The following is a 15,557-nucleotide window of genomic DNA, read 5'->3' on the forward strand; positions in this document are numbered from 1 at the left end:
TGACTCTAAATAGACTGAAGAGTTAAGCATGAACTTAGTAATCTCTAGAGCAATCATCAAAAAAATTATATGAGATACAATCAAAATTAGAATAAATTTAAAAAAATTAGAATAAATTAAAATAGAATACTAAAAATGCTCAAATAACCCTTAAAAAGGCAGAAAAAGGAAATAGAAAAAAAAGAGGAAACTAAAAACAAGTAATAAAATGGTAATTCTAAATCTAAACATATCTATCAATAACCATATTCACATTAAATGGCCTAAATATACCAGTTAAAAGACAAGGACTGTCAGAAAGAACAAAGAAATATGACCCAACTATACTGTTTATGAGAAACTTACTTCAAATATAATGATATAAGTAGGTTAAAAGTAAAAGGATAAATTTGATAATGACACTGTTTCCTGATAATAAAGGAACTGCATCAGAAAAAAAAAAAAAAGTAAAAGGATGGAAAAAAATATATACCATACAAACACGAATCAAAAGAAAGCTGCAAGGAATGAAAGGTAGTTCAACATTTAAAAAAAAAAATTAACCAATGTAATACACTTCATTAATATACAGAGGAAAAAACACAAGCGTATCAATTAATGCAGAAGTCATCTGACAAAATCCAACACCCTTCACGACAAAAACAGAAAACTAGGTATATGAGAGAACTTCCTCAATATGATGAAGGGCATTTTGAAAAACCCACAGGTATGATGTTACTCATACTCAATGGTGAAAGACTGAAAGGTTTCCCTCTGAAATCAGAAATAAGGGGGCTTTCCTGGTGGCGCAGTGGTCAAGAGTCTGCCTGCCAATGCAGGGGACACAGGTTCGTGCTCTGGTCCGGGAAGATCCCACATGCCGTGGAGCGGCTGGGGCCGTGAGCCATGGCCGCTGAGCCTGCGCGTCTGGAGCCTGTGCTCCGCAACGGGAGAGGCCACAGCAGTGAGAGGCCCGCGTACCAAAAAAAAAAAAAAAAAAAAAAAATCAGAAATATGGGAATTCCCTGATGGCCCAATGGTTAGGACTCTGTGCTTTCACTGCCAACGGCCTGGGTTCAATCCTTGGTCGGGGAACTAAGATCCTGCAAGCCACACAGCATGGCCCCCCGCCAAAAAAAAATCATAAATGAGACAAGGATGCCTGTTTTCACCACTGCTATTCAATACTGTACTTAAATTCCAGCGAGAACAATTAGACAGTAAATAAATGAATAAAAGGCACAGATGACATGATCCTATATAGAGAAATCCCAAAGAATCCACAGGAAAGCTCATAAAGCAAAGAAATGAATTTAGTGAAGTAGTAGGATACAAGATCAAAATACAAAAATCAGTTGTGTTTCTATACACCTTCAATGAACAATTCAAAAAGAAAATTAAGAAAGGAACTCCTGGGCTTCCCTGGTGGCGAAGTGGTTGAGAATCTGCCTGCCAATGCAGGGGACACGGGTTCGAGCCCTGGTCTGGGAAGATCCCACATGCCACGGAGCAACTGTGCCCGTGAGCCGCAACTACTGAGCCTGCGCGTCTGGAGCCTGTGCTCCGCAACAAGAGAGGCCGCAATAGTGAGAGGCCCACGCACCGCGATGAAGAGTTGTCCCCGCTTGCCACAACTAGAGAAAGCCCTCGCACAGAAACGAAGACCCAACACAGCCAGAAAAATAAATAAATAAACAAATGTGGGGTTTAAAACAAAAAAAGAATTTAAAAAAATTAATCAAAAAAAAAAAAGAAAGGAACTCCTATATATTGATATATCTACATCTAAATATAACTAAATCACCTTGCTGTACACCTGAAACATTGCAAATCAACTCTACTTCAATAAAAAATGATAATAAAAATTAGAAAAAAAAAGAAAGAAACTCCATCTACAACAGTATCTGAAAGAATAAAATACCTAGGAATAAGTTTAAATCAGGAGATTAAATACTTGCATACTGAAAACTTCAAAACTTGCATAACCTAAAGCAATCTACAGATTCTGTGCAATCTCTATCAAAATTCCAACAGTCTTTTTTGTAGAAATGGAAAAGCTGATTCTCACATTTATATGTAATTGCAACGGGCACCAAATAGCCAAAATAATCTTGAAAAGAAAACACAAGTTGGGGGCTTCCCTGGTGGCGCAGTGGTTGAGAATCGGCCTGCCAATGCAGGGGACAAGGGTTCAATCCCTGGTCCGGGAAGATCCCAAATGCCGTGGAGCAACTAAGCACATGCGCCACATCTACTGAGCCTGCACTCTAGAACCAGGAGCCACAACTACCGAAGCCTGCGCACCTAGAGCCCGTGCTCTGCAAGAAGTGAAGCCACTGCAATGAGAAGACTGTGCACTGCAAGGAAGAGTAGCCCCCGCTCACCGCATCTAGAGAAAGCCCAAGCGCAACAACAAAGACCCAACGCAGCCAAAAATAAATAAATTTAAAAGAAAAAAGAAGAAAACATAAGTTGGAGGATACAGACCTACCAATTTCAAGACTTACTACAAAGCTATAGTAGTCGAAATAGTGTGGTACTGGGAATTCGTTGGTGGTTCAGTGGTTAGGACTCTGAGCTTCCACTGCAGGGGGCACGGGTTCAATTCCTGGTTTGGGGAACTAAGATTCCCCCACGCTGTGTGGCCAAAAAACAACAACAAAACAGTGTGGTACTGACATAAGGATACACATATAAACCAATGGAACTGAATAGAGGAACTAGAAATAAACCCTCACATATACAGTCCAATGATTTTTGACAAGGGTACCAAAACCATTCAACGTGGAAAGGTTAGTCATTTTAACCATTTTTAAGTGTACGGTTCTGTGGCTTACTTGCATTCACAATGTTGTGCAACCAAAGAAAAGCCCTGGACCTGACGGCTTCACTGGTGAATTTTACTAAATATTTAAAGAACTAACATCAATCCTTCTCAAACTCTTCCAAAAAATTGAAGAGAAGGGAATACTTCCTAACTCCACTACAGCAGCATTCCTAATACGAAAGCCAGACAAAGATACTCTAAGAAAACTAGAAACCAATATCCCTTATGAACACTGATGCAAAAATCCTAGCAAACCAAATTCGGCAGCAAATTAAAATTATACACCATGACCAAATGGGATTTATTCCTAGAATGCAAGGATGGTTCAACATACAAAAATTGATCAATATAATATACCATGTTAACAGAATGAAGGGAAAAAAAATACACAATTATCTCAATTGGTACAGAAAAAGCATTTGACAAAATTCAACACCTTTTTATGATAAAAACACTCGACAAACCAGAAATAAGAAGAAATTAACTCAACATAATAAAGGCCAAATATGAAAAACCTACAGCAACATCATACTCAACATGGAAGACTGAAAGCTTTCTATTAAGATCAGGCACAAGATAAGGATGCCTGCTGTTGCCATGTCTATTCAAAATACTACTGCAAATTCCAGCCAGAGCAATTAGGCAAGAAAAAGAAATAAAAGGCATCCAGACTAGAAAAGAAGTAAATTTAGTTGTTTGCACATGAAAAAATCTCATATGTAGAAAACGCAAAAGATTACACAAAAAAATCGTTAGGACTAGTAAACAAATTCAACGAAGTATCAGGACAAAACTCTACTTTTAAAGGGAAAAATATGTGCACATTTTTCCTCTTAATTTTTGCCAATTTCCAGGCATAGAGCTCCAGGTTTATATTTCTGTATCCTCCACAAGGCCTATCTCTTTGCTAGCCCATTAAATATTTGCTGATTGAACAATACATTCTTTTTTAAAATAAATTTATTTATTTATTTATTTATTTATGGCTGTGTTGGGTCTTCATTGCTGTGCACGGGCTTCCTCTAGTTGCAGTGAGTGGGGGCTACTCTTTGATGCAGTGCGCAGGCTTCTCATTGCAGTGGCTTCTTGTGTTGTGGGGCAGTGGCTTCTTGTGTTGTGGGGCACTGGCTCTAGGCATGTGGACTTCAGTAGTTGTGGCTTGCGGGCTGTACAGTGCAGGCTCAGCAGTTGTGGCGCACAGGCTTAGTTGCTCTGCGGCATGTGGGATCTTCCCAGACCAGGACTTGAACCCTTGTCCCCTGCATTGGCAGGCAGATTCTTAACCACTGTGCCACCAGGGAAGCCCTAATATGCCATCTTAAAATGAGGTTTGATAAAAGTTTCAAACAGGTATCCCATTAATTCCATGGATTCTGGTTTGTGCTAAAAGTTACAGGAATATTTAACTATGCCAAAAGAAATAAAATGCTTAGGTTATTAGAGTTGCAAAAGTAGCTATTGTTATTACCTGCTGAACAGCTAGTGTACTGTCCATTTCATCAAAGGATTCATCAGGCCAATTATAGAAATCCTATAAAAAAAAATTTCATGATTAAAGCACGTACAAAGTTACAAAGAAGATGCAATACTATTATGATTAATTTCAATTCTTAATAAAGATCCGAAGTTATACCAGAGAAGAAAAGCCCTCATACGGTAAACAATGTGATTATTAGTGAATAAGTTAAAGGAATTTTATTCAATGTTTTAAATGAACACCAAGATTTTATTTAATTGAACTATAAGCTATACTTTTTTCAGTCACAAATCCCTCAAATATGGCTCCCATAAACCTCTCATGTATTACTTAATTGATAAGCCTATCACTTTTTTGTTTGATAGTTAAATATTTTTCTAAATGTTATATTGAAAAAAAACAATCTCCAGGCAGTAAAAAACTGAATCAGTTTTTACCCAAAGAGAATAGCTAGAGTTAGTAGTAGTTACTACTCCATAAATATTATTTAAGACAGATATTATAAATTATAATTCCAATTCCAAATGGTGTTTTAAATTTCTAAATCAAAATATGAGCTCCATCAAAAAGCAGTCATCTAAACAGAACAACCTTCTCTTAAGGGGAGTATTTCTGTGGATCACTTTGCACTGGTTCTGAATTTCTCTATAGATAGTTCAGTTCATAGACATTCCCCTAAGTGGTTAAGAACCTTTCCATTTGACTGCTGAAATATATCCCTTGTAGGTGCGCATTGTCCAACGCATTGTAGGTACTCAATAAATGTCTGAGAAAAGGTAGTAGTAAACCAACAATCCATAACCCTGTATCGATCAACATGGATTAAGTCTCCAAAGGCCATGAGCAAAAATTGGAGCAAGCTGCAGAATACAGTGCATGATACCACATAAATAAAAGTTTAAGAAAGTGCAAAACATACTTATGAATATAATGCATATATAATAAAAGTATAAAGGAAAAAAAAGGAATGATAATCACCATTACTGGCTGGGAGTGGGCAGAAGACAGAATATCACAATACAGAGGGATTTAACTATATTAGTAATGTCCTAGTTCTTAGAGTAGGTGATGGGTATGGTACACCTTTTTAAGTGTCTTAAGCATTTCGTATCTTTTTTTAAATAGTTGCCTTATCTGAATGAAAATGAACTTTATTTTAAAATGTCAAGAAATAAAAACAACTTTCTGGAAATTGTTCTAGGATGTCTTTTCCTAGACATCATCTACATATCACCAGAAAGTAGTTTTTAAATTCTTCCTTTCTGATTTGTAGTGAAAACTGTTTCTATCAATACGTTTTGCCTATTCTTTCGTTTAAAAAAAAAGAAAAGATAGTTTGTAGAATATTTTGTTTTTAAAATATTAGAAAACACATATAGTGGTACACAGAAAAGATGTAAAAAAGTTAATTGGAAATTAAATGCTTTGCCTCATCATAACTGTGATATACTTTAAACACTTAAAAGAGGAGCCAAGGGACTTCCCTGGTGGCACACTGGTTAAGACTCCACGCTTCCAGTGCAGGGGGCCTGGGTTCAATCCCTGGTCAGGGAACTAGATCCCACATGCATGCCGTAACTAAGAATTCACATGCCACAACTAAGGAGCCAGCGAGCCGCAACTAAGGAGCTTGCCTGCCACAACTAACACCTGGCACAACCAAATAAATAAATAAATATTCTAAAAAAACCCCAAAAAACAGGAGACAAAAATCCAGCCTAATGAACATTCTCATCTAATTCAGTTAAACGTTTACTGAAAACCAACTTTGTGCTTATAACCCAATCTAACCAATTAAAAAAAAAAAGGAGGAAGATACTCTACCTACTCTATTATAGTTCTAAATAAATCATTTTAGAATAGACCCCTTTCACTGAAGGAAATCAGTGTGATAGACAAGGGATATGACAGAATGCTGCTTAAATAGTCCTTTTTTTAAAAAATCTTAACCTTTTCTAATACATTTTATTTAACAACCTTGATCTATGACCATCTGGAAAAAAGCAAAGGTGTTTTCTTATAGGTGACTTACTCATAACAACACAGCAAACAGGTGTGTTACAATATTGAGTTAAAATCTATGATTCTCTAACCTTTCAAAATTAAGAACTTTTGAATAAGTAAAAATGGATGATTCTCAGAATGTGAGTACAAAAGTCCATTTCTGAATTTAAAAACATAAAAGTTGATCACTTAAAAGAATCAGAAATAATGCTGCCACAGAAAAAGAATTAAAGGTATCTGAGAAAAGATCATTTATAAAGAAAGAAAGTTTAGAAACAGTAAAAGCATAAATAATATATAAATTCCATGTAGTATGACCACAAAATTGCCAGTAGAACTGACACATGTGACTTTATAAAAAAAGGCTTCCCAACTAAACTCTAAAATTCAGTACTAGAAGCAACTTGTTAAAAAGAAAAGGTCACTAATGAACTAAGAATCGAATCTGGAGACTGGGCAACCTTGAGCAAATGCAGTCTAATCTCTGGGCTTCAGTTTCCTTTTCCGTAACATGCATCTAGGAAGCTGTCTGGATCTAAAAGTTCCCTTTGAAAGAACTCCCCTTCCAAAATTCTGTGCAAGATATTAAAATGTATTCTCTAGCATACTGTCATAGCTCTACGGTTGTTTCTGGTTTCCTCCCCCTCCGTCTCTTTTTCTTTAAAATTACATTTTTAACACATCTCTTCCGATTTTGGAGTCTGTACTCAATCGCAAGGCATTTTACCTGGCAGATTAATCAGATGAGGTCTACTTGATTTTTTTAAGAATGTGAAGCATCCCGTCTTTGGCAAATCGCAAGAATCAATACTGAAATAAGCACCAATTCACCCCAAGTACTACCCTACTAAAAGGTGATAAAATTATAATAAGTTCATTCCCTATGCTTCACATATAGTAACAAGGAAATTCACAAGGAATGGCATCTAACAAGTCCCAGCCTGATGATGAAAACTTGCTGGACCAGAGAACAGCTACGGAAAGAAGTGGTCAATGGCAAACAGCAGGAGGAGGAGGATAAAGTAAATTATCGACTCCCGGATCCGGCTAGACAAGCTGGATGGCAGAAGTCGGGCACGTCACAGGCCAGGTAGGAAATGGAAACCAGGACGAGGTAGGCTGTTGTTTACCCCTCCCACCCTGGCAGCCCCGACCCTCACGGAACCCCGGGGGTCTCCACCCGGCCGGCCGCGCCCCTCCCCGAAGCTGGTCACTGGGGATCAGGGGAGAAGCGAGGACAAGTAGTCACTGCTGACAGGCTCCCAGTCCCGGGCCTCGGCGGCCCCCACGCGCCCCTCACGCCCACCGTCCAATCGGAGCTCCGCAGGCCTCGCGGGCCGCCGCCGCCTCAGCCAAACCGAGGGGCTGAGGCTCCGGAAGAGCAGGCCGGGCACCAGTGCCCCTGCCCGCCCGCCTGTCGCCGCGGCCCAACCTCCTCGCAGAAGCATCCACCTTCCAGGTGCGGCGCAGCTCGGCACCAAAAGTCCCCTCTCCCCTCCACCAGAGGTGCAGAGATAGTACCTGGGCCTTGGTGCCCGGCCTGTTCCGCCTCAGCACTGCCGTCCCCTCCGCCATGACCATAGTGCCAGAGTCTGGGCGGCTGGAGTCGGTACCCGGATGTAGGGGACGGCTGCCTGCGCGGGGGGCGGGGCGGAGCGGCGCTCTAGGTCCGGGAGAGGGGGAGGGGCGACGGCTGACGGCACAGCCGCAGCCTGCGCGGGGCAGGTTGGGAGGAACCCGAGGAGGCCGGGAAAGGACCGGCGGGCGGAGGGAGGGGCACTGGAGAAGGAATATCCGACGACTCAATGGCGGCAATGTGGCGGGAGGCAAAGACCACGCCGCGGAGGCCGGGAGTGGCTGCGAGGGAATTCGCAGGCCAACGCAGAGAGCCGCTGCGGGAATGCGCAAGTTCGGCGTAACGCGTTGGTGCATCTTCTTGGGCTTAACTTTAACGTTGGTTAACGTTGGAAAGACAGAGTTTGCACGATGGCGACCGTTTCAGTAAACTCTTGTGCGAGCAAATACCTAGAGAAGCGTAATTCTGTCCCGAAATCTGCCTAGGCGTGCAAAGTGGGAAACAGGCCAGCAGTCTGGGAGAATTCCACAGACCCGGCATGAAATCGACCCAATTTCAAATCAGACTCGGGCTTAAGAGTGTGAAATGATATTTCCGCTATCCACTAACTTCAAAACCAAGGGCTTTTCAGTATCAAGTTTGTTTGTGTTGATAAGAGACCCAGATGCCAATTATCTGAGATAGAGTGGACATCTGGTATTGTGTGTCAAGCAAACAAAATTAGCTTGTAAATTTTGCAAGTCAGAAGCAGGAGGAGAAAATGAATGCCCCTTGATAGACAGTGGGAGTTGTGCATCTTACAGGATTTCAGATTTTCTTTGTTGCAAGTTTTAAGTGTTCTCTTAAGTCATGAAATCACAGTAGCATTGGCAAACTTTTTTTTTGTTCCTGCTTGGAAACCTTAAATCTTTGATTTGGGATGAGGGAGGCTATAGGTTACCAGATGCGAAGATAGTTAAAAGAGTAAACAGTGTATATACAGTAGAGTGATTTCCAAGAGAGGAAAACATCAGGTATCCCATCAAGTACACATAAAGGTGTATTGAGAATGCTGAGAGATGTAGCAGAGGCTCCAAAGATGGAAGGGAGGAGTGGAGGACAGGTTGGTTAAAATGAGTGAGTGCAAAGCTGAATAACTCATGACTTGGAATTTTGTTCAAAAGCATTTAACAACGAGAAGTCTGTTTGCCTTTAAGTAAGATTCTTTCTATCGGGAAGATGTAGAGACTGGTAACTTTTTTTTTTTTTTTTGGCCTGTGTTTGGTCTTCATTGCTGTGCGCGGGCTTTCTCTAGTTGCAGCGAGCAGAGGCTACTCTTTGTTGTGGTGCGCTGGCTTCTCACTGCAGTGGCTTTTCTTGTTGCGGAGCACAGGCTCTGGGTGCGCGGGCTTAAGTAGTTGTGGCACCCGGGCTCAGTATTTGTGGCTCGCAGGCTCTAGAGCGCAGGCTCAGTAGTTGTGGTGCACGGGCTTAGTTGCTCCGCGGCATGTGGGATCTTCCCGGACCAGGGCTTGAACCCGTGTCCCCAGCATTGGCAGGAGGATTCTTTTTTTGTTTGTTTGTTTTGGGGTACGCGGGCCTCTCCCTGCTGCGGCCTCTCCCACTGCGGAGCACAGGCTCCGGACGCGCAGGCTCAGTGGCCATGGCTCACGGGCCCAGCCGCACCGGGGCACGAACCAGTGCCCCCCTGCATCGGCAGGCGGACTCTCAACCACTGCGCCACCAGGGAAGCTCAGGAGGATTCTTAACCACTGCGCCACCAGGGAAGCCCCAAGACTGGTAACTTTTCAAGAGCAAGGACAATTCCATCACTACCTCATAGACAGCAAAAAATTTATTCATTCAACGAGTATTTATTAAGCCCCAGTACGTGTTTGGCACTGAGGTAAAAGTATGAAAAGGCGGCATCCTTAACCATAAGTTGCCTAGAGTCTAGCAATGGAGACAGCCGTGCAAATCACCAATTCTCTTACTAAATATAGTGAGGATCTAAGACAAGCGGCACCTAAATACTGCCTCCCTAAGAGAGATAAGGGTGGGTCTGTAGAGAGCAGAGTCTTAGGTCTGGACAACCTCGCCTCATTTACTCCAAGGATTCAGTTAACATTTCCCAGATTGTGTGGTAGTCCCCGAGCTGTAAATATCAGTGACCTATAGTTGAAGGGGCTCATCTTAATGTTCTCTTAAGTCCAGATTTAATAATACTTAAGTAATACTGTTTCAGCCCATCTGAAAAGAACAAAAGAAAAAGTGAATAAGTAGATGTTAAATTAAGGAACAAAATACGTATTCATCTCTTTGAAAAGTCTAATCAAGTTACATTGTGATGTCAATTCTGGCCTTGTTCACAGGAAGAACCTTTTTCTTTAAGGCTGAAATGTTTCTAGCTCATAACCTTCACATTTTAATTCCTCTATCAGTCTGCAGATTATGACCTCCAAGCAAAAAGTTTTATAACCATGATTAATTTAGGGGATGGGGGAAGAAGAAGAAGAAAAAAAAGCATGATCAGTACCATAACAGTTACATGTAATAATGGGTTACTTGAATATTTTGGTTAAAGAAGGAGTAGTCTTTTTAAAGGCAATATGGACAAATGAAAATAACTTTAGACTGAGATTCAAGAAATCTAAATTCTCTTGCTTGTTGACTGTAAGACTTTGAAAAATATCAAATAAAAGGGTTGGGTTTTTTCTTTTTTTTTTTTTTTTGGTAATGAAACTAGTGCACAGCAGTTCTTTCCTTCTGCCTCATAGAGTATGAAAGTATAAAAGTAAATACTCCTGGAAGTCTCTTAAAGTTTTAGAAGAAAATATTTTGTAAATCCAAAGAATCATAAGTAATTTCAAAACCATCTATCCAATACGAAATTCTCTTTGGGGAATTTTAAAATCCAAGTAAAATAGTGAGTGCCCATTGTGTGTAAGGCACTGAGCAAGTGCTAAGAAACATGAATAAGATGTATAATCTATCCTCAAAAAGCTTAAAAATGAATGGGAAAGGAGGATATGTAAATTACTATACTACAAAGCAATATGTCTTAAGTGGTAAGCAGCCCCTAATGGTTGCCTACTTGCTATCCGTACCCGTTCACTCATGTTCTTTGCAAACAGACTTTGATCTTGCTCAGTATCCATCTCTCCGAATTTGAGCAGAGAAAGGTAAACCCATCTCTAGCTGCGGGATAAATCCTCATTGGACTAAGCCAATGTTTAGTTAAAGGGTGAGCATGTGACTCCATTTTAGCCTGAAGAGATATGAAAAGATATCTGATGGAGCATTTTAGGGAAGGGTTTTCTTAATCTTGACGAGATAATAAAAGAGATGGTCCCTTTTTTCTGCCAGTGAACCTTGTTAAGTCTGAGGCTGCATCAACCGTCTTGGCTTGAAGGAAGCCAGCCTAAGAGCAAAGCTGATGCAGTGAATGATGCATGAAGTAGTTGAAATGTGCTATAAAGTAACATTTATCTGTGGAGTTGCAGGAGATTTCATTGTGGACCAAGTAAAGGTGAAGCAGCAGTGAAGTATGGAGATGTATGTTCATAGCTGAACAAATTAGTTGTATATGTAGCTTTATACATTTTCAATGTATTATTTGAAAATTAATTTCTCTTTATAAAAATCGTTATAGACAAAATTTTTTTAATTTATAAAGTTCAAGCTTAGACAACTTTGACTACAAATGAGTGAGAGACTGAACTCCCACTGCACTTCATTTTTCTCTCTAGAATATTTGACCAATTAGTGATTGTGGTAGCCAGATGCCAAGATGGCCCCCAGTGATTATTATCTCTTGGTATTTACACCTTTGTGTGGTTCTCTCTCACGCTGAATAGGGCTGACCTGTTTAACCAATAGATTCTGTGAAAATGATGTTGTGTGGCTCCTGATGTTAGGTGATAAAAGACATTGTGCCTTGCTCTCTTAGCTCACCTGCCCTGGGTGAGAAAGCTGTCATGTGTGAGGACCCTCAAGTAGCCTATGAGGGATCTGCATGGTGTGGAACTGAAGCTCCCACCAAAAGCAAGCATCGACTTGCCAGTATAAGTGACCATCTTGGAAGTATAACTTCCAGCTCCAGTCAAACCTTTGGATGATGGCAGCCTCATGAAAGACCCAAACTAGGACCACCCAAATAAGCTGCTTCCAAATTTCTGACATACAGATACTGTGTGAGATGTTCATTGTTGTTTTAAGCCACTAAGTTTGGGGTGATTTGTTATGCAGCAATAGATATCTAATACAGTAGTTCCTGAATTTTCAGGAAGATGTGATCAGAAGAGACAAGTCACAACAGACTGTTATCATTTCCTCTTTTTAACAGGGGAACTCATGTCTTTCATGAAGTTAATGGCATTTTCTACCTTTCTTTTCTTTTTTTTTCTTAATACTTACTTATGCATTTATTTGGCTGCACTGGGTCTTAGTTGCTGTGTGCAGGATCTTTAGTTGCAGCATGCGAACTCTTAGTTGTGGCATGTGGGATCTAGTCCCCTGACCAGGGATCGAACCTGGACCCCTGCATTGGTAGCACGGAGTCTTAGCCACTGGACCACCAGGGAAGTCCCTACCTTTATTTTCTAGATGACAGCAATCTCTATCTAAAATTATGCTATTACTTTAGTTGTTTACTTCTGCCTCCCCCATTTTATTCATCCCTGTATCTCCAGTGCCTAAGACAGTGCCTGACACATGTTCAAAAAACAATGAATTACTTAAAAATACTATAATAAACTGACCTTTTGAAATGACAAGCCAGATAAGTGAGTACCCATTGATGTTTTTTCCAAGTCAAGTCTGCAGGCTAAATGAGACTGAAAGAGCATTTTGTAAGAGTTTGGCTAAATTTTAACATGTCTTAAAGAACTAGGCTTAATCTGTAAGAAGAAAGAGGGTTTGGATCCATTCCTTATCTCTTATAACAGGAAAATCTCCATAGAAGCCAAGATTGAAAAAAAAAACACCCATAAACTATAAAACAAAAAACTATAAAAATACCTAAAGAAACCAATGCAAGAGACTTATATCGGAGAAGACTTTTCAGAGTTTGAAATAATAACCAGAAGCTATAATGGAAAACATTTATTCAACTATACCAAAATGACTTCCTGCAAATTCAAAGCATAAACAAAATCAAAGCCAAATTGATAAACTGGAGGAAAAAAAATTTGTCACAAAGAAACAATTCCCCTGATAGATAAAGATATCAAATCATAAAAGGCCAGTCACCCAGTAGAAAAATGAGCAGAAGATATTAACCGTCAATAGGGACTGTCAGTTAACAGTAAAGGAAATAGAGATGGCTCTTAAACACATGAGATCCTCACCATCATTCATAATGATAAATTAAAATTATCAGTTTGGCAAAACATAAACTTTATAACATCCTGTATTATTGAGAGTGGGGAGAAATCAGCAGTCTCATACATTGCTGGTAGGACTATTAATTGATAGAACTTCTGTGAAGGGCAACTTGAAGGGGGGTGTGTGTGTGTGTGTGTGTGTGTACATATATATGATTAAAGTCCACATACCCTTTGACATAGCAATTACATGCCTAGCAATTTATCTTACAGATATGAAATTTATGCAGAAATTTTATTTTTTGCAGAACTGTTTCTAATAGCATAAGTTTAGAATTTAAATATCCATCAATAGGAAATGCTTAAATAAATTTTGGTCCATCCAAATAATGAAATATCATATAGCTATAAAGTAAATGAAACTTTTATGTACTTTATAGACCAAAGACAAATTGTTAATACAGAAAAAAACAAGGTGCCAAATGGTGTGTATGGAATATTTTATTTTTCAAAAGGAAAATGAATGTATATGTATATATATTTCATATGCACAAGATACATATGTTTATACACACACATATACATATGTATACATAAAACACCCCTGACAGGAAGAATATAAACTGTAACACTAGTGCTTCCAGGAATGGAACTTTGTGGCTAGGGCACAGGGATGGGAAGGACTCTTACACGCATATTATCTAGTTTAAAAAAAATTAAGGAAAAAAAAATAACAGGCTTGGGCTTCCCTGGTGGCGCAGTGGTTGAGAGTCCGCGTGCTGATGCAGGGGACACGGGTTCGTGCCCCGGTCCGGGAAGATCCCACGTGCCGCGGAGTGGCTGGGCCCGTGGGCCATGGCCGCTGAGCCTGCGCGTCCGGAGCCTGTGCTCCTCAACGGGAGAGGCCACAACAGTGACAGGCCCGCGTACCGCAAAAAACAAAACAAAAACAAAACAAAAAATAACAGGCTTGACTCAAAATGTTAAGGGACATCTTGTGCCCTCCTTTTACAGTTAATTCTTAAACTAAGAGGGGTTAGATGATTTGTCAAATGTCACTTAACTAGTATGTAAGTAACACGGGATCCAGAGCCTAGGTTTTAATGAGCTCTCTCATACAGATTGCTTAAGGGTAAAGAAAACATTTAAATAGTCTTCACATAAATAAATAAAAAGCTCAAAACTCCATTTCTGTGTGGGTGCAGAGAAAACAGCAATTAGCTTTCTGGATGAGGCATGTCTTAGTATCATGCTGGAGAACAATCTGGCAGTCCTTGCTGAGAAGCTTAAAAATGCTCACAGCTAGGTAAGTATTGTTGAGAGTAAATTGCTGTATCAGATATCAAACTTATATATAACAGTTTATATTTATATTGAAAACACTGTGATGGAAAAGAGAGATCAATGAAACAGACTATCAAATCCAGGAATATGTTTATTTAAAAGTTTAATGTATGATAAAGGTCACATTTCAAATTTGGGGGCAGGGGAGTGGTGGTGGGGAAGAATGGATAATGCAATAAAGTTGAGACAAGATAATCATTGGTTAAAAAAAAAGTCAGACACATATACTATACACTAAAATTATGGATCAATTAATTACTTACATTTCCAAAAGAAAAATGTACTAGAAGAATGAGATTTGACTAGCTAGAAACAAAACTGCACATCAAATTAGGAAACAAATGTGACAAGTTCACACCTCTATTATATAAAACCTTATGATCCATGTTGGTGGGAAAGCGGAATGGTGTGGCCACTATGGGAAACGGTGTAGAGGATCCTCAAAAAGTTAAAAATAGAACTACCCTACTTCTATTCAGGAATCCCACTTCTGAGTATTTATCTAAAAGAACTGAAATCAGAATCTCAAAGAGATATTAGCACTTCCATGTTAACTGTAGCACTATTTACAACAGCCAAGATGTGGAAGCCTAAATGTTCATCTGCTGGATGAATGAATAGAGAAAATGTAGTATACACATATATTGGAATACTATTCAGCCTTAAAGAAGAAGGCGATTCTGCAACATTTGACAACATGGAATGAACCTTGAGGACATTAAGCTAAGTCAAATAAGCCAATCATAGAAGGACAAAATACTGCATTCCACTTACATGAAGTATCTAAAATAGTCAAACTCATATAAGCAGAGAGTAGAATGGTGGTTGCCAGGGACTAGGGGGCGGGGAAAATGGGGAGTTGCTAATCAACAGGCATAAAGTTTCAGTTAAGTAAGATGCAAAAGTTCTAGAGATCGACTGTACAACATTGTGCCTATAGTTAACAATATTATGATGTACACTTAAAAATCTGTTAAGAAGGTATATCTCATGCTAAGTGTTCTTACCACAATAAAAATGAAGAAAAACTTTGTAATCCCGATTTTT

The 15,557-nt window shown here is 39.6% G+C and overlaps 1 protein-coding gene across 2 annotated transcripts in view; it reads right to left on the reverse strand.

Moving 5' to 3' along the window:
• HSPE1 (heat shock protein family E (Hsp10) member 1) overlaps positions 1-15,557 on the reverse strand; it is a 39,880-nt gene that overhangs the window by 18,120 nt on the left and 6,203 nt on the right. Inside the window, exons 1-2 of one of the 2 annotated variants that reach the window (XM_019939210.3) lie at positions 7,809-7,933; positions 4,275-4,337 (exon numbers count right to left, since the gene is read on the reverse strand). In XM_019939210.3, the coding sequence (XP_019794769.1) occupies positions 4,275-4,337; positions 7,809-7,868 (123 nt within the window). In that variant the 5' untranslated portion in view covers positions 7,869-7,933. Of the gene's footprint in view, positions 1-4,274; positions 4,338-7,808; positions 7,934-15,557 lie in introns of those variants that run through there. The other variant, XM_019939212.3, reaches the window with a different exon arrangement.

Source organism: Tursiops truncatus, chromosome 7 (assembly GCF_011762595.2).
Source record: "Tursiops truncatus isolate mTurTru1 chromosome 7, mTurTru1.mat.Y, whole genome shotgun sequence".
Lineage (NCBI taxonomy): Eukaryota > Metazoa > Chordata > Mammalia > Artiodactyla > Delphinidae > Tursiops > Tursiops truncatus.